Source organism: Labrus bergylta, chromosome 6 (genome assembly GCF_963930695.1).
Source record: "Labrus bergylta chromosome 6, fLabBer1.1, whole genome shotgun sequence".
In the NCBI taxonomy this organism is placed as follows: Eukaryota; Metazoa; Chordata; class Actinopteri; order Labriformes; family Labridae; genus Labrus; species Labrus bergylta.
Genome location: NC_089200.1, coordinates 10420318 through 10439013, shown reverse-complemented (window position 1 = coordinate 10439013; position 18696 = coordinate 10420318). Strand labels below are relative to the sequence as shown.

General features: G+C 43.2%; 1 protein-coding gene across 1 annotated transcript; it reads right to left on the bottom strand.

Annotated features, from left to right (window-relative positions):
- Positions 1-245: 245 nt before the first annotated feature.
- On the bottom strand, positions 246-2983 carry igfbp1a (insulin-like growth factor binding protein 1a). The gene is made up of 4 exons (XM_020656422.3): positions 2429-2983; positions 2080-2267; positions 1715-1843; positions 246-1420 (listed from the first exon to the last, which is right to left on the bottom strand). Exons 1-4 carry the CDS (start codon positions 2811-2813, stop codon positions 1310-1312), a joined length of 813 nt encoding a protein of 270 aa, XP_020512078.2. The 5' UTR covers positions 2814-2983; the 3' UTR covers positions 246-1309.
- Positions 2984-18696: the final 15713 nt, after the last annotated feature.

Genomic DNA, 18696 nt, shown 5'->3' with positions numbered 1-18696 from the left:
GTCAAAAGGCAGCGCAGAGCTCTGGTCCTAAAGTTAGACCAGGACCTCCACTTTAGATCACCGTGATAACACTGCTCACAAACACGCCCAATATAGCACAATGTGGTCCAGGAGTGCATCTACACACACACTTTCATAATCCCGTCCTGATGAAGCTGTTATGATCTATATGTTTCACCACCTATTGATGTTTGTTCACCGATTAAACACGCCTTGAGGTGACAGAGAGGCCACGAGCGCATAGCTGAGGTTAATGTTTTTATTAAATATATCACCTTTTTTTTCTTACATTACATCTCAATTACAAAAGTGTACATACACACGAGTGAGCAGTTAGTCACTTTGGAATAGACTCACATAATAAACAACATTTTCTCTCCAACAGCAGCATGTGGATGGAGGCGAGCTGCAGGGTTCACTGCGGGACTCGCTCGTTGTGGTCATGTGTTCTTGGTCAGAGAGAACAGCAACACAAAGTAAAATAGCGAGTCTTTTTTTTCGACACATACACGACTGACAACATAAATATCGGAGGTAGGTTAATGTAGAAATACCCGTCTGAAAGGCGGCGCCAGAGCAATGCACCGGCCTGTCGTTCTATCTGCAACCCCATGGAATCATGGGAAATGTTTTCTGAGACTGTTTGAGGGATCCCCGACTGAGAGTTTTGCATTCTGAACATGTGTCACATCAGTATAAAAAAAAGACAATAACAAAAAAAAAAAATAGACATAAAAATGGCAGCAATGTGAAAATAAATCATAAAAAAACAACATTTAGAAATCATTCTAAATGACATTTGGTCACTCAGTGCTTTTTGTTCTTGCTTGGTTTCGTCACAAACCAAACGTCCAGACAACTCCTTTAAGGGTAGAGCGAGCTCAACTCAGCGGCGGAGTTACTCAGGGCCAAGATACATATATATACACTTTATACAGCCATAAAAATATTAATAATATAATAACAATAAGGCAAAAAAAAAGATATAAATACTCATGAAATAATTAAAAAATAAAAAATAAAATGGAAATAAATAAGGCTGAAGAGTAGAAGTAAATGCATCAATATCAAAAAATCTCCTTTCAGAAAACAAAAATAGACTTTTTTTTTTATCTCTTTGGGACGGGTGTTTGAAGAGGAGGGACGCGGGTTCAGGGTGGTCAGGACCTTCAGTCCCTTAATGACAGTGTACCTGAATTAAACACCACCATGGAAGAGATCAATAAATAAAAAAAGGTAAATCAGTGGCTTGCTTGTTCTTGTTCTTGTTCTTCTTGGTGTGAGATCTGCATCAGTGGTTGATCTCTTCTTAAGGACACTCGGCGTCTGCAGGCAGGTCGGTCGAACCTAAAATCTTCTTTCCGTTCCAGGAGTTCACACACCAACATCGACCCCTTTGACCATCCAGAGAGGATTCACACTGCAGAGGAACACACACACGTACACATTAATCATTTAACTGTTTTCATTGTCATTTACTGTGTCACACAGGCACATGCACGGTCTTTCAAATGGGTGACATCACACCAGAAACAAAAACACACTCCCTTCCTCACCCACACACACAATCATTTTAAAGCTATGGTTGACACAATCTTGGCTAAAACCTCTCACACACACAAAGGTGAGATTCCTTTATGCCGAGTGAAATCCACCCCAAACACACACACTCACACACACACACACTCATCAACATTTAGCTGGAGACACCCACCTGTTTGGGTTTATAGAGCCCGTTTTTGTCACAGTTGGGGAGGTAGAATCTGGTTAATCTGTCTCCTAATTTCTGCTGGGATTTGGCGATTTTAGCCAACGCCGTCTGCAGCTCAATGTGACAAGGACCCTGTGAAAAAAAGAGGAGAGGTTAATTAATGATCAGCAAGCACGAATAGAACTGCAAATAAAACGTGTATAACAAGCATCCCCATCCTTTCTTTTCTCTCTACGTTATCGCTTCAAACAGCACACGAGCGCCCCCTTGCGGCAAACCCTCTCTCGAAACCTCCCCAAAAACTTTTAGTAACATAGCACACACTAGAGGATCTCTCAGCAAATACAAAGACTGCTCTTGTTTCTCACCTGCTCGATCAGCTTTTTGCGGTTGGCGGTTTGTTTGGCTTTCATGCTGTCCTGAGCGTCCGCAGCAGCCCTCGGGTCGTAGGGCTTACTGTGGCCGGGCAGGTAGTGGCTGGAGCCGAGGTCCGAGATGATGGCTGCGTTCTCCATCTCCGGCTCTGGCTCTGGCTCTGGCTCTGGCTCTCCCTGATCTGGAGGAGGAAAATGAATGAATGTGAAGCAGGACTGACTTAATGTAACAGTGAAATGCCTCACAAAAGACCCTTTAAGTAATTTGTTGGGGGGGATGCAATGAAGAAGATTTGCTGGATGTAAAAGAAAGATGTATAAAATGTGGAGGTTATAGGCCTACCTTGCGTCTGGGGCTCGGGGGTTGCCTCGGGCTCTGCGCTTTCTGTGCACACGGCTTGTCCCCGGGTGAGGGAGTGCAGCGGCCGGGGGTCGCCGGGTCTCGGGGTGCACCTCAGTCCGGAGCCGCATGGCGCCGTGTAGATCCCGCAAAGCTCCCCAGCAGTCAGAGCGCAGGCGAGGCAGCATCCACAGCCGGGCTCCGGCAGCACCTCGGCGCATCCGGGCGCCACCGCTGGACACTGGCTCAGCTTCTCCTGAGTACACGGGGCACATCGGATCGGCTCTGGCCCCACCACCGGGGACCCTGACGTGCCGGTGGCCAGCAAGGAGCACAACGTTGCTGCCACCACGACGTGCTGCAAATATAATCCACCCATGGCCAACATTGCGAGCTAGATACTAAAGAGAGAATATAAAATGTGGAGCAAGGTAGAGATAAGAGTCAAAGGTAAACGCCAGATTCCGGTTCTTGCTCAGTTGTCTCTCAGTTGTCTCTTTCGTTTGATTTGGGAAAAATGTCTAACTGTGCGCTGCGCGCAGCCGTATTTATAGCCGGCTCCTCTGTGAGTGTTTGACGCATCGGCGTTATGAATGATTTCTGAAAAGAAGGTGTGATGATACGATGGGCTGTGATTGGTCCGCCTATGCCCGGTCAGGCAGCTCATTTGAATTCAACAATCACGTCCATATTTATTTTGGAACAAGCAGTGCTGCCTGCACGTATTGCGGACCAGTGACGACACTGGTGTTTGATGTTGCAATCAAGGACATCCCCCCTCCCCTTTCTCACCCTCGTGCTACACTAAACTACTTTAGCGCACATTGCCGGCTTACAGTAACAACACGGAGGCTGAGTTTGATTCTCTGTGATTGTTTTCAGAACTTGTAATTAGAAGAAGTTCACACAGCGGCCCTCTGGAGCTGATTTAATCGATTTCACAACCGAATCCCTTCCTTGTTTTCGAGTCCGGCTCAAATGAGCAGCTCTATTTTGGGACAGTGTTTGTCATTCATGAGTGCTTTCTATTAATTGTCCTCTCCAAACTTCTTACACAACTTTATGAAACTCTCACATAATGAGCGCACAATTACGCACGCCCACGCTGCGCGCACAGAGCGTGGGCGCGCTAAGAGAAAAACCAGAAGCTCTGACATGACACGAGAAAGCATTCGTGCGTCGCAGAGGGATAATAAACGCGAGTTTCAGAAATAGCTGCGCAAATGAGGGTCACCGTCTACGCCTGTGTGAGTCAGGGGGCTCGGGACGCTGTGGTATGTGGTCCCTCTGTGTCCCAAAGCGCGCGCACTGAAGCCGACTTTGGGCTCAGTCCAGGAGATGTCCCGTCCACGTTTCCTGGGACAATCATAGAACACAGCTTTGAACAGGGGCTGCGCTGACATGGCCACAGACACGTCCCGAGTCACACAATTCTCGTTTGCACACATGAACACACAACAATGAAAACAACTGCATGAAACGAGACTCGTGGTTCCCTCAGAAAGTTTAAAGCTGGATAAATTGTGTATGCCAGAGTCTTGAGGTACATCGGGGTCTTTCTGGCAGAACACTATAGTGGAGGTTTTGATGCTCTCTCAATACACAACACCGTTGTATATGGTGCGTGTTGCAAAGCATTTGGTGTCCTGCAATGCTGAGCCACACTTGCACGTGGTAAAACCCGTTCTTTTGCAAAACCACACAGGAAAAACTAGAGAGCTATCTTGACATGAATATATATAACGAGACAATAAACAATAACAGTAATGTTGCAACCAGCACAGTCTAATGAATTATCTTTTATTTCTTATTTAACTCGTTTCGTCCCCCCCCCCCCACCCCCTGTGAGTTCTTTTTTCATGGTAATCAACAAATGAATTGTCTCATCTTAACAACTTTTTCTGACGCAATTGGCTGCATTGTGTGACCGGTGGGTCGATGCAATTGCATTATGGGATTGCATCATCTGCCAACCATGGTGTTAATAGATTTGTATTCCTCAAAGCTGCAGGCTAAATAAAGCTTTTAGTGTAATCTGATGTGGTGTGTTTCCTAGACCCACTGACCTCCACATGGTTTGTTGACATCTTCATCTGTGTGAGAATTCAGTCAAACTACACACTATTCTTATAATTCACAATATTCTTTATTGTCCCACAAGAGGAAATTTGCATTTCAGCAGGAGCACACAGAAGACAAGAAACACAAGGACAACATCATAGAATATAAACGAAAACAAATTTAAAAAAATCAGACAACACAACAAAATATAAAACCAAATAAAACATTGCAATAAAATCAGACAAGAGCTCATGCCAAAATGTGAATTCCTACCAACTCAATAAAGTGCAAAGAGGAGGTGTGCAAATGTGCAATTCAAGTGCAAAAAAGAGCAACACATGGCTAATTGTCAGAGGGAAGAACTTGCTTTATGTTACATTTTTCTGACAGCCACATTTGCTCCTTACTTTTTTAGATTATGATTCAATACATTTCAAAGATTTCATACGTCATTGAGGAACAGAATATGTAAAGCAGAGGAAGTTAAGAAGGCTAGTTCAAATGAGCTACCTGAACCAACCATTTAAATCTTGTGTATTACGATTTCATAGCAACAAAAAAAGGCACTCAACATTGGGAAATGCAAGTCACAAAAATTGCAAGCGACCTCCTGCGCAGTGTTTACATCGCACAAGTACATTGGTACTGAAATACTGACTGTGCATCTGTGCAATTTAAACATTTTAGAGGAGGTGACATATTGAGTTTGTAATGACTGACCCTCCTTTGTGACAATGAGGTTTACGGGTTTACAGGGAAAGAGCTGCTATCAGTCCATACTATGTATAAATAATGTGATATCTGCACATGTGCAGCCAATACAGTTTGTCCTAACGGATATCCAAGTGTTTGTTTTTCCTTACTCTCACTGAGCAGCTTGTCCTTCAATACACAACTAAATGCATTAAACACAATCTGCTATTATTAAAGGATTATTTGGTTTGATCTAATTTCAGCATATGACCCCCTACATATTAATGAAAACTCTGTTCCTTGGGGGGGTTAACATTTAAAGGCTCCATTAGAGTACTTTAGAATGACCTCATTTACATAAGCATACTGTGGTTACCTTCTACTATTGTCTGCATGAACGGTAAGTACTGCAGAGGCTTCCAACCTTTTTGTCCTGAGGTACGGTCCCAAAGTCCTGCTAGGTCAACTCAAACACAGCTTCATTCATTCCCAACTATCAGGTAGGATACTTATTGCAAATACTTACATCGTACAAAGAGCGTTGCTGCTTTTCCAAAAAGATCCTGATGCTAAATGTTCCAAATCATTTTCTTATTTAACTTATTTCCAAACAAATCCAGAGCATTCAGGACCAGAATCTAAAGTTAGAAGGAGGACATACTGGCTGCTGCATTGTTGTCAGAGAAGCCAGCACTTCAACATAACATGTTTCCTTCTGATCATATAGTAAGGTTACTTTATCATTTCAGTCACTACACATCTTACTGATTGCTCCTTTAATTATTTCAGAGTGAACAGCTGTTTTATAACAGGAAACAGAAATGTTAAATCAAAGCCTCATCTTGTTCCAGCTTAGTATTTAGCTGGTAATGAAACCGACTGAAAATAAAACTAATGCCTCTTAATGAGCTACAAAAGCGATCAAGACCATCAGTGAGAACATTGACTATTTGTCTTTCTAGTTATTAGCTCTAGTCGTGGGCTAGGTGTCAAACAAGGCGATTAACGTCACATGTCAGAAACAGATTTATAAAATGTCCTCACTGTAAAAGATTAAGCATGTTAGACGTTTAAAATAAAGGAGGATAAGATATGTTGTCAGAAAATGCTAGTTACACATAAAGGAGGAGCTCAGCAGGAGCTCCTGCTTTGTCCACATGGGGCGCCACAATTGACACATCCAAAAAGTTCCTCATGAGCTTTAATGCACTAAGATGAAGGTCACACTCTATCCAAATGTAATTCTTTGTGCATCAGTTTGTAACCCTGCACATTGAGACCGTTTCAGTCTGAACATGTGACCAGAACAAGGGTCTGTTGGTTCAAACAAAGTTCGTCTGCACAGCATGAGTTTATAATGACTGACAATGAGGTGTGTGAGTTTGAAAGGAAAGAGCTGCATTAGGCCACGCTATTAATAAAACATGTGAAGCGTGCACATATGCAGCCAATACAGTTTGTCCTAACGGATATCCAAATGTTTGTTTCTTCATACTCTCACTGGACGGGAAGCCCGTCCTTTCATGCAAACTAAACGCATTAAACTCCACTCGTGGTTGTAACGGTTTTAATTTTAAATCTGCACCTTACTTGGTATTTACACAATAGTTACTCACAACCACTACACTTCTCTGCACTTCACCATTGTAGTGCATATTGTTTTTAATACTCATCTACTTGTAAATTAATCCCGATATGATCCAACCTATAAAGGAGCATTTTTACAATCTATTTTGATATTTTTTGTAAAGAAACGGTTTCTAAATAGCTTTGCATTTAAGTTTTGATTACATCCACCGTGCACATGGATCCACACTGGAGACTTAAAACACTGTAGTACACATGCCAGGCCAGTAGTTGGCAGTGTGACTTTGTAATGAAACAACACACACATGCACACATACTCCTTCTACAGAGTGGTGAAGTGTAAAAATACAGAATTGGCTAATCACCCTTTGGCTGCCCCTCACTGGACAATAGGTGGACTCTGTAGCCCTATTCAGGCTGCATGGGGGGACGGAGTAATCCCCCCTCTGTACTTTCTTCCGAGGTGTTACACAGGTGAGACAGGATCAGCTGAGCCAGCAGGGGAGCTCAGTGCTGTGTGTGCGTACATGTCTTCCTGGGAGCTCCTGACCTCTCAGGTCCTGTAGGTTCCTCGTGATTGTTGGTGTGGACGGCAGAAGCCCAGTAGGTCTTGTCCCGGCAGCAGAAGCCGGGCTCTCGAGTAGACAGAGCTCCCCCTACCTTCAGCAAGGTGATCTGGGAGGAAGGAAGGAACGCGAGGAACACAAAGGAGAAATACTTCCTGCATATTATCCCATATGCTCTTTTGTAAAGCGTCTTGAGGTAACACTTTTTATGAATTGGCGCTAAAAATAATGATTGATTAATAGATTGATGTCTGACTGTGTGTGAATGTGGAGCTCCAACAATGGCGAAATGCAAAGTGTATTCACAGACTGGGACACCAATATGACGCCTGAAAAAGGGCTAATATTGGATGCATGTTTGTAAAGTGTCTCTGCTGATCAAAGTAGCAGTGCAGTAAATCTACACTTTGTTGGAGAAGTGTTGTTAAATTCAATGGAGAGAGAAGCATAAAACAGACCTCAGGAGTCCGCCATTGTTGTTGTTGTTCACTTACTCGTGCATGGCTTTTGAATTGAACCGAAGTGCATGGGTGAAAAGTCTGCTTTCAGAGGAACTGCATACTGACAGTTTTAAACAGTGCAGCTTTACTGAAAATAAATTTGCATACTTTGGGAAGGACGTTAAGACGTAATTGCCATAAAATTAAATATACCCTGTCAGAAGTAAATAGTCCCAAACCCTGCTCTTTATCTGCCAAAATAACAGACGTCATTGCAGTGTTAGAAGTTAAAAGTTTACAACTGCAGAAACATGTTCCCTGGTGCACATGCAGTGAATTTGGCTCGGGGTGTCCTCAGTTGAACTGTAATTTGAGGACGCCCGCAGTCTGTGTCCTTGTGAGGGAATGTGGAGTCCCGGGATGCTGGGAGCGGAAACGTGGACTGGAAGCTGCATGTCAGGACATTTATTCTCCTTTCACCCGAATGTGCGGCTCAACTTTTTAGCCTGGGCCTCTCCCCACCTCCTGAAGTCTGTCTGTGAGATCTTATGATACGGCTTCATGTGGCTGACTAACTGCTGAGTAAAGGTATGTATGGAATGAGCAGGTTGATGCCGAGGCAAAGAGACGTGAGGGATTAAAACATGTGGATTTTTCTGGTGAAAGAACGGCGTGTGTTCACTCCTCCAGCGTGTTGTACTGTCAGATCAGAGCCCTGTGTTCAAACAGAACAGAGTTATCTCAGGTCAGGGACAGACCTACTTTTTCAAAAAACACATGTACACAGCGGGAACCATCAGAGCCCCCTAGACCCCGACTACTAAAACACCACAAAGCCCCTGTAAGGCTGCTGCGGGGTTTTGTGTTTAGGGGAGAGGGATTTTTTTCATCTCTTTCAGATGTCACATGATGCAGATCAAAAGGCGCTTGGCATTGAACATCCCAAGACTGGAATGTTTACCTTTGACAAGAGCAGTGGGAAAAACAGTCTTGTTGTCTCAGGAGCAGCTCACACCCACCCACCCACACACACACGCACACACACACACACACACACACACACACAAATACAAACACAACCTCCAAGTTCCATTTATGGTGATTTAAACCTTGCCCTTTGGAGGGCGTCGAGAGGGGGGTGTCTACGACAGATGAGCTCTGAAAAACACAGTTGTTTGAAATCACACCCACAGAAAGAATGCACACCTGCATGGATACTACACAGACTGAAACCAGGAGGTTCCCTGAAGTTAACCTATAGATGCATATGAACCCTCTGTCACTCATAAGATCCGGTTCAATGGAGTCAGCTTAAACGTATGACTGGGATTTACAGTTTGTGGAACGACTTTTTAATATATTTCAAAGGAGGTGTATAAGGTGTGAATTGACATTTTTTTAATAATTATTTTGAAACGACATCAAGGAAATCTCATCACAAAGTCATTCAGCTCAAACTTTCATACATGTTAAAGGTTTAGACACATGGCTGCTTCAAAAGAACTTCTAGACTATTTGGTTTGCCAGAGAAGTTTAAGTGTGTCCCAAGTACATGACAGAAAGTTCTGCAACATCTGGACTCTTTTTGCAGTATGCAAGCGGACAAACTATTTTATTATTCTGATCTACATCCCTTCAGATCATTTGGTAAATGGACTTGAGCTTTTATTGAGCTTTCTAGTCTTCTAAATCCTCAAAGCAATTTTACACCTAATGTCACACCTACACATTCACACCCTGATGGTAGAGGCTGCTATGTAAAGTGACCATCAGAAGTCACTAATCACATTCTTACACATTCGTAGTCTGCAGAGGAAGCAGCAGCAGCAACTTGGGGTTAGGTGTGTTGCCCAAGGACACATCGACATGTGGCTGCAGGAGCTGGGGATCGAGCCCCCAGACCATCCGGCAAAGAGACGGCAGACTCGACCAACTGAGCCACAGCCAAAAAGTCCAAACCACAAACAGTGATTAGACGGTAAAGGGTGAATAGAGGTTTGTACCTCAAAGTCAAATATTTTGTCAGCAATCTCGATCAGAGTGAGCTGTCTGTTCCTGCTCTAGCTGCAGCCGGGGTGAGCGCTGTGCACAGGGCACCCATCAGCCCGGAGAGAAACAGAGCACTCACTCTCCTGCAGCTCATTGAGTGTGGTGAGGGAATCATGTCAGTGCAGCGTCAGGTGTGTGTGTCCAATTGTACCTGATTGAGACCAGGTGTGTGAGGTCTTTAAATACCCCTGAGTTCCAGCTCTTTGTGCTCACCCACTATCTCACCAACAGGGGTGGAGAGTGTACAGCCAGCACTTTTCTGCCTGGAAAAAAACACTAGGTGGACCACGGGGCCTTATAGAGTATTTAGGGAAGTGAGCTAGTTTTTTTTTCAGTGTTTCCCCTTTCTCATACGATGCTCTGTGATTTGTGTGGTTATAACCCTCTTGGTTACAATTTGTGTGTTATTGGTTTTAAGCTATTCTGCTGATTCTCAGTTTGTGGTCATAAACAAAAATGCTGCAGCAAAGGCGGTGTAGAAGTCTGCAAGCATTCATCATATTGAATGGACACAAACACAAAGAGACAGAGAAACAAGAAATGTAAACATTTGTTTGTGTGTTTGCATGCATGCAAAATGGGCTGAAACTGTTTACAACACATTACTTTTTAATGTTAGTCGTAATGGAGTCGAAATTAGCGGACATTAGTGCTAATGTTAGCATCAAAAGTTTGAGAAGCCACGAAGAAACTCTCTTGATTGGAAAAGTTTTCAGGCCTACAGGAGGAAAAGCATTGATTGGATTTAGATGGGACAACATGTCTTAGACTGAATTGACGTCATAGCACTGCTTGCCTACGTCATCGTGCACAGATGATGTGAATTAGTGAGATGAGAATGTAAGGCTGGTGTTGTGGTGCAGATGGGAGCTCCGGTCTCCGTGCATGGAGCGGTCGTGCCTCTGGTCCCAGGAGGACTGGTCGTCGTCGGTTAACCCGTGTCTTCTCCGAGGGCTGAGAATAAGCAGCCAAGAATGTGATGCGAGAGGGCACAATGACGCTAATCCCCAGAAAAGTTGTTCTTTTTCTTCTCCTCTCCCTCTCACAAGATTTCCTTAACCGGATAATCCACGTCTTATGAAACAGCACATCACAGATCGAGTCTGAGAGAAAAACATTGAAACAGAGCCGGGGTCATTCATGGTGGAGGAGTCCTGGGACACTCTCTCAGCTTCAGTGTTGTGAATGAGGAAGAAGGGTTTGTTCGTCAGACCGCAGCGTCTTGGCATGTTGCATGATGGTTCACGTGTGTGTTTGTGTGTTTTGGTGTGTTCCTGAATAAGTGTATATGTTTGCAAGCTTGTGATTGTACACTTGTGTGTGGGAAACCCAGGAAATCCAGGCTCCCATGCGCCAGCATCCATTGTGTTTAGTTTCCTCCTCTCTCTGAGTGACTGTGTGTGTGTGTGTGTGTGTGTTAAGCTGCAGTGCTTCCCTCTCTCGTGGCTCTAATGAGACAGCGGAGGAAGCAGGAGGATTGCACTTGGCAAAGTTTAACTGGAGACGTTTTGATGAATGGGTCAGAGGAGCTGTGTTGTGTTGTGTTGGTAGGATTTACCTTCATGATGTCCCCGTGTAAAGGTTTAACATCCAAACTCACTCCTCCCCTTTCCTTCATCGGATCTGTGTCTGACGATCCTTTCTTCACTGACAACAGGACTGTTTGTTCAGAACTTTCACATCAAAGAACTCAGAGCAGTAAATAAAAAGAGAGAAGATCATAAAATGTGAGGAGGAGCTACAATCTGACAACCTCTCTTTGAAATGTTGGCTGCATTAACTCCCTGTGGCTTCACCTTACTCGTGAAGTAAGGTGAAACAGCACTGCATTCAAGAGGATCCTGAGTGCTGAAAACACTGATCTGCATTTGTTCTGAGTGAATAGAAGAAGGGGAATAAAGTTTCATTTTTGCTCCTCAGAACATTTAAAGGAGCAATATGTAACTCTGACATGTAGTGATTAAGTTTGGCACTGCAGACTAAATTCTAAACATTACAGAGAGCTGTCTCCCCTCCCCCCTCCTCTCTAGAGTCAGGTTAACATGTGGTGGACACTGAAGCTTCAGTGTTTAGCCAGCTCTGAATCGGTCTGTAAACCTTTCTGCGTTCTAACCTGTTCACTGTTCTCTGATGTCAGTCAGACCTGAGAGAGTTCAGCTGTGACTAGAAACCAAGGACAGCTTAGTGTATCAAGGGTCTTCCCCTTTATATCTGCAGGTTTGGTAGACTTGGTGTCTGTTCCATATTGACATCACAGATTAGTTTAGGTCAGTATGACTCTGACGCCAATAATGTATTTCCTATATATTCAAAGCCTGTCAAAGAGTTTGGAGAATTGGCATAGCAAGGACATAGCATCAGACGTGTGCTTGCTACTCCATCTCTGCTCCGGAATATTCTTGTATGTATAAACTTTCATCAACGTAAGCCATCTGAGTCTACTGAGTCTTATTGTGTGAAGTCAAGTTCTTAGTCATTTCCTCAACACTCTGGTCCAAACAAATCCAGAGCATTCAGGACCAGAATCTAAAGTTAGAAGACATACTGGCTGCTGCATTGTTGTCAGAGAAGCCAGCACTTCAACATAGCATGTTTCCTTAACGTCTGATCATATAGTAAGATCACTTTATCATTTCACTCAGTAGATATCTCACAGATTGCTCCTTTAACATTCCCCTGAACGTAACTCAAAACTGTTCATAAGTCTCTGGATAATCATTTCCTGGAAGAGCTGCTGATTTTTATTTTTCTTACGTGCTCAAAGCAGAAATCTTCGAGTGACAGTCAGGAAAAATAAAGCCATAACTCTCTGCATGCATGGTCTGATGCCAGCAGTGCTTTCGTAATCTTAACGATGGGATGTCCCATGTCTGTCTGCACATGTCAGTGTGTCGGTCAAAGTATTGTTATGCAGACCTGTTTTCCACAGCTTCATCACTTTACCTCAGGTCACCCCGAGCCGCTCTGTTTCAGAGGTTATTATGACATTTTCTGCCCTGTGTTAAGGTGTTTTCTCTCGGCTCGTCACATTCCATCTGCGTTGATGTTCAGAAGAGACCAAACATTCAGGAGCAGTAACACAAGGTTAGTAAGGGTCACTGCTGTTCTTACACAACGTGCAGTTCACTGACCCTGTGTGTATATGAGCAGGGAAAACACAACGTACAAGACGGAGAATAACACTGCTGCTCTGGTGAAATCCTTGATGAGAAACAACCTCGTGGGAGGATGTTTTCTTCCCCACTAATCAGAGACGAGCAGTTTTTGTTTTTGGCTCTTGCTGGAGTCCTCGAGGAAACATTTTCGTACAAAACCTTGGAGACTCTCTGTTGTGGATCTGAAGTTCTTGGAAGAATATTTTCAGCTCTGCACACAGACAGCGCCCTGAGAGCTTTAATCCTTACAGCTGGGTTTGATCAAATCTGAAATTCAGAGAATCAGATTGAATCGTACAAATTAAAATATGAACCCCACTCTGCAGCTGACAGTGTAATAAGTTCTGAGAGAGCACAAGTGGAGACAATAGACAAGAGTTCTGTGAACCTGCTGCTTGTAGTGTCCTCCAATAAATTCAAAAGAAGAAAGATAAAGACCAGAAAAACAAATAGGCTTTTACTTTAACAACATATAAGTCGTAAATAAAGCCTTATGAGCGTGAAGAGGTTATACAATCCAGAATATAAGTCACACTAGAATTTAACTGTTTATCTCAAGATGTGTTGAGCAAAACCCCTAATGTGCAGTTTGTGTGTAGCTAGTTTTCATCGTGTGAAGTTTATAATCCTGCTAGCTACAGGTACTGTTGTTTGTTGAGCTCTCACCATAGTTGTGAAGAACTGGGACACTGAATGGTAATTATATGTTGATGTATAGCGCTTTTCCAGTCTTCTGACTACTCAAAGCTCTTTTACACCGCAGGTCACACCTACTCATTCACACACTGATGATAGAGGTTGCTGTGTAAAGTGTCCATCAGAAGTAACTGATCCCATTCATACGCCGCCGACGAAGCAGCAGACTGGAATTCGGGGTTAAGTGTCTTGCTCAAGAACACATTGGAGGTTGCTGCAGGAGCTGGGGATCGAACCCCCAACCTTCCGGTTAAGAGACGACCCATGGCCACAGCCGCCCTATTGATGATTATCACCATCCATATCATTTAACATCGCAGGTGTTCATAAAGAGTTGGGTCTTTAGCTTTTTCTTAAAGGTGCAAAGGGACTCAAATGGTAGTTGGTTTCACCTCCAGGGGGCGACAGAGGAGAAGAGTCTAGATAGAAACTAAAGGCGCTGTTACAAAGGATGCCCACTGGAAAGTGAGGAGGTGGTTTATATCTTTGAATACTTAACAAGCCTGGGATGTGCAGTGCTCTCAATAGTTTGCATAACTTGGCTGGATTTGCAGAGTTTGGCTTTTGCAGTTGTTTTTTTTGCAGCATGTTTGATTTTAATGTGTTTTTTCTCTTTTGGCAACTTTTCGGCAAATTTCAGAGTTTTTGAAATTGCATTTCTGGATTTGCAGCCGATTTCTCCGGATGTAAACCTCTTAGGCAGTTGCAGGTCGATTGCCTTTGCTGGCTACCATTTTAACGAGGTTACCGATGACCTTATTGTAATTTTGAGAGGCAGAAATGTCTGTTTCTTCTCTTTACTTACAATAATAATAATCATACTCACTTTGAGACCCTGACACTTTGACCTTGACTGAAGCTTCAGGAATCAGGAGAGCGCTGGTTCTGTGTTGACTTGAAGTCCTTAGGTTTCTCAAGTACGTGTTGAAGACGTAAACACGTTTTTGATGTCGAGCTGCAAGTTAAACTTCTGTTTAGCCTCACTCGCACTCAAGAATGTGACCGCTTTAACACACACCTGCATTTCTTATTTTGCTTAATGTCTTGTTTGTTTCTCTGGGATCTTATTTGTTCACATATTTTTTATATATTGTTAATGGTTGTTTTTTATTTTAATGTATTTTCTTTTCCCTTTGTCTTGATTCTTTTGAAGTCTTATGAGAAGTACTTTGAATTGCCTTGTTGCGGAAATGTGCTTTAAATTTGAAATAAACTTGACCTGACTTGAACATACGTACATTCAAGTTCAAACACACACACGCACACACACACACACACACACACACACACACACACACACACACACACACACACACACACACACACACACACACACACACACACTAAAGCAACGGAGTAAATGTTTGTCCTCCCACGCTGCAGTGTCCAGATTCCAGCAGGGTTTACAGTAAGGGATGTTATGACACACAGGGTCATTGGGTAAGCAGTTCGAGGGGAGGAGGGGGGGGGCACAGTAAAACCATCATTAACCTCCGCTCGGCTGCGTCACCGCTCTGTTGTCCCCTCAGGGTCTGACTCAGGCTGCTGATAGACTTTGATTGCTTTAAACCGCAGCTGCAAACCGCCTGAAAAAGGACAGTTTCCGGTCGCTTATCTTTGAGTGTGTGAGTGTGGACGTTGGCACTCCTGAACCGGGGCGTGTTTTGATCATACCAGAGAATCCGGCAGGTGGTAAGCACACACACACACACACACACACACACACACACACACACACACACACACACACACACTTCGGCTGCTTCAAAGTTTAGCGTAACAGACGTCCTGTCACAATCAGCATGAATCACAAAAAAAGAAAGAGGAGGCCGACAAGTTTATCACTTACCCGCTGAAAAACACAAACCCTGATCTTCCTCGAACGTCAGGGCATAAGCTTCTTGTGTTGCCATGACGACCTGTCACTCAGGATGCAACACATGCCACAGTTCACATTTTCACATCACTGATGAATGTTTGGAAGTCAGTTCTTCCTGCGACAGGACTTAAAACATCCCCTCATGCTCACTCAGCTCCACACATAAACACAATGATGAGGAACAGAGTTTGTTTTGTTTTGGGGTTTTTTTTACCCCACAGTGTGTGTGTGTGTGTGTGTGTGTGTGTGTGTGTGTGTGTGTGTGTGTGTGTATTAAATTCCTCTGCAGGGGGGAAACATAAACTAACTAAAGCCCTGGCACTTTTCTTACAATCCTGACTAAAAGTTGATTTGTTTCATGTGGAAAAATTAAGCCAATGAGGATGTTTAAAATCCTGCAGTTCATTGAATGTCCACTAGAGGCTGGCTGCAGAGGCACAGGAAGTCACATACACACCCATTCAAAAAAGACTGTTTTTCCAGCAGAAATTAACATGTTTACAGCCTGGTTCAAAAAAACAAATAAGTCTGGTTAACTCATGTCTTGATAGGCACACACTGTACATTTTTTGATAACTCATCGGTTTTAATTTGCTGAAGGATAAGAGTTATTCACAATAAGGCGTGTAGCTGACCTGATTGACAGGAGGGCGTGGTGTAACGGTTTGTCAGGAGGCTTAAAACCTGCCTCAGCTCCAGCTCTCAGCCTGTCGTTAGGTTGACTGAAAGTTAGACTGAGACAGCATTTTCAGCATGGAGAGCGCCATCGATGATCCTCCAAAGCCCCCTGCAGGAACAGACGGTTGACGTCACTCATGCTCTTCATACATTAATATTTACAGTCTATGCTTTAAATGTACAGAGAGGTGTTTTTAACTGGTTATAGGAGAGAAATATGCTGATTCCTCTATGCGACCTTCAAAAGCTACAACAAGACTATCAGGAAGAAGAATGATTATTTCTTTGTAGATATATTTAGGGATTCTCAGCACCCAGTCCGGAAATGCCTTCAACGGCTCAGGGTGAATCATCGTTTGACTTTCAAAAGACAGCTGGAGGGTTTTTTGTCTTCAGTCTACACGAGTTGAGCATGTACAGGACGGGATCAGCGTAGACAAAGGAGGTACCGCTTTGTCTGTAGTAACATCAACATTCAATGACAGTTCCCTTAAGCTGTGGTTCAAGAGACACCAAGAGGGGAAGAAATTTTATCCTTAAAACATAAGTTAGCACATGACGGTGTAGGTCACATCTGCTCAGGATCCTTTACAGAGTTTACAGGTGTAGTTTTTTGGGAGTTTTTGGATGGAGAATTGAGACTATGAAGAATTTTTACCACAAAATACAAGAGCAGTCATGTGTTTTAGACACAACAAGAAGTGAGGGCACATCGCTAAACGAGTGAAACATGAGTCACACGAGGCTTACTGTCTCTTACCAGTAGGTGGCGTCGTAAAAAACATTGAATTTTGGCATGTAAATGTGTTCAGACAGGGACTCATTTCAGGGCAGTTTGGACGATGTGTGTTTGTTACTCTTTCATGAGGAGATATTGATCTCTTTCTCTCCGACTCTCTGACAGCCAATCACAACGCGCTACATCATCATGCAAACGCAGGCGAAGGACCCCGAGCAGATCTGACCACCCGAGCACATCTGGTACCTACACCAGCAACACTGTAGGTGTCTGCTGCTCTTTGGACATAAAAACAAACACACCTGTGTGTCTATTTAATCCGTTCTTTTTAAAGTCCATACCTGGGAAGTACTCTGGCCTTTCTTACAATATGAAGTGCTACTACAATAATGTTATTGTTTTCATTGTTGTTTTTTTTGTACTCTTTTGTGTTGTCCTTATGCGAGTGTTTGGATAGGCCTGTTAGTGTGTGTGTGTGTGTGTGTGTGTGTGTGTGTGTGTGTGTGTGTTTGTGGCTGTAAGATAAGATAATACTTTATTGATCCCCAGAGGTGAAAATCGGGCATTGCACTGACACAAAAACGTGTCAACAAGGAGGTAAGAACAAAACAAATTGAGACAGAATAGATAAGAAAAATAAAAACAGAAACTACACAGAACGTTACAGTAAGCTGTTCTGTGCAGTGAATGGCAAGTTAGAGTGGCAGGTGATGAGTTGAAGGTGCATTAAGAGATAAGTGAGATATGAGAAGATAGCATGACGTAGAGCAGTATGGTATTACAGTGACATTTGCCGTGGAATATTAAATGTAGAAGTTAAAGAATGTAAGATGAAAATGTTTAGGTGCAATAATCTATCATAACATAATATAATATCATTAGGGCTGTAAAACGATTCAAACTTTCAGTAGTGGGTCATTGCTTAATTTAAATAGTTAATCATGATTAATCATGTTTAATATTGTGATTAATCATATTTAATAATTTAAAAGTAATGTGACATCCAAGACTGGAGTTGTGCACAAAGCGTCATGGTTATGTAAAATCCACCACCGGGGGGCTCTCAATCAAAACAATCACAAAAAGATGACGTCGAGGCTAACAGGGAATCATGGGAGTGATTCTCTCTGCTACTCCCCCCCCCCCTGGTGAAAACGAACTCTGCGTTGACAGTAGTCATGACGATCGGGCGAAACCGATCTGAAGAAGACAATATGTTCACCGACGAGCTAAATGTATCAGAGTATAATTTACATGACGTTTTTATCACAGCAGCACAAACAGCAACAGTACAGCAGATTTCAGTAGCAGTAGTCTGTCATGTGGCGGCTCATCGTGACACTTCCTGTTACAACTCTAAAATTATTACAGATTTCTCTGGCTTTGATAACTCTTAAAAACAGCGGTGTGTGATGTGACAGCTGATGACGTCTATTAACCTAGTTTTAACAGGAACAGAACATTGGATCTTGACCTTTGACCTCTCAGGGCAGAATATCCACAGGTGGATTTAATCACATGAACGACGGGTTCAGTGAGCAGACCTGAACAAGATGAAGAATTACTTAACCTAAACGGAGCAGCTACAGGTAATGACACTATTTGCACAGCTGTTTTTTGCCCCTACCTTAAAAACAAATACATTAAAAAGGGACTGTTGACTTACTTCACGTGTCGACTCCTTTTAGTCAGTTACTTTTTCAAAAATACCCGCCTGCGTGTGGATGA

Bases quoted from the DNA above. Each gene is read 5' to 3' on its own strand.
- igfbp1a (XM_020656422.3), bottom strand. From the start codon at position 2,813: ATGTTGGCCATGGGTGGATTATATTTGCAGCACGTCGTGGTGGCAGCA. The intron at 2,268-2,428 runs GTAGGCCTATAA...TTCCTCCTCCAG, and splicing joins CCCCGAGCCCCAGACGCAAG to ATCAGGGAGAGCCAGAGCCA. The intron at 1,421-1,714 runs GTGGGTGTCTCC...GTTCCTCTGCAG, and splicing joins GGCTCTATAAACCCAAACAG to TGTGAATCCTCTCTGGATGG.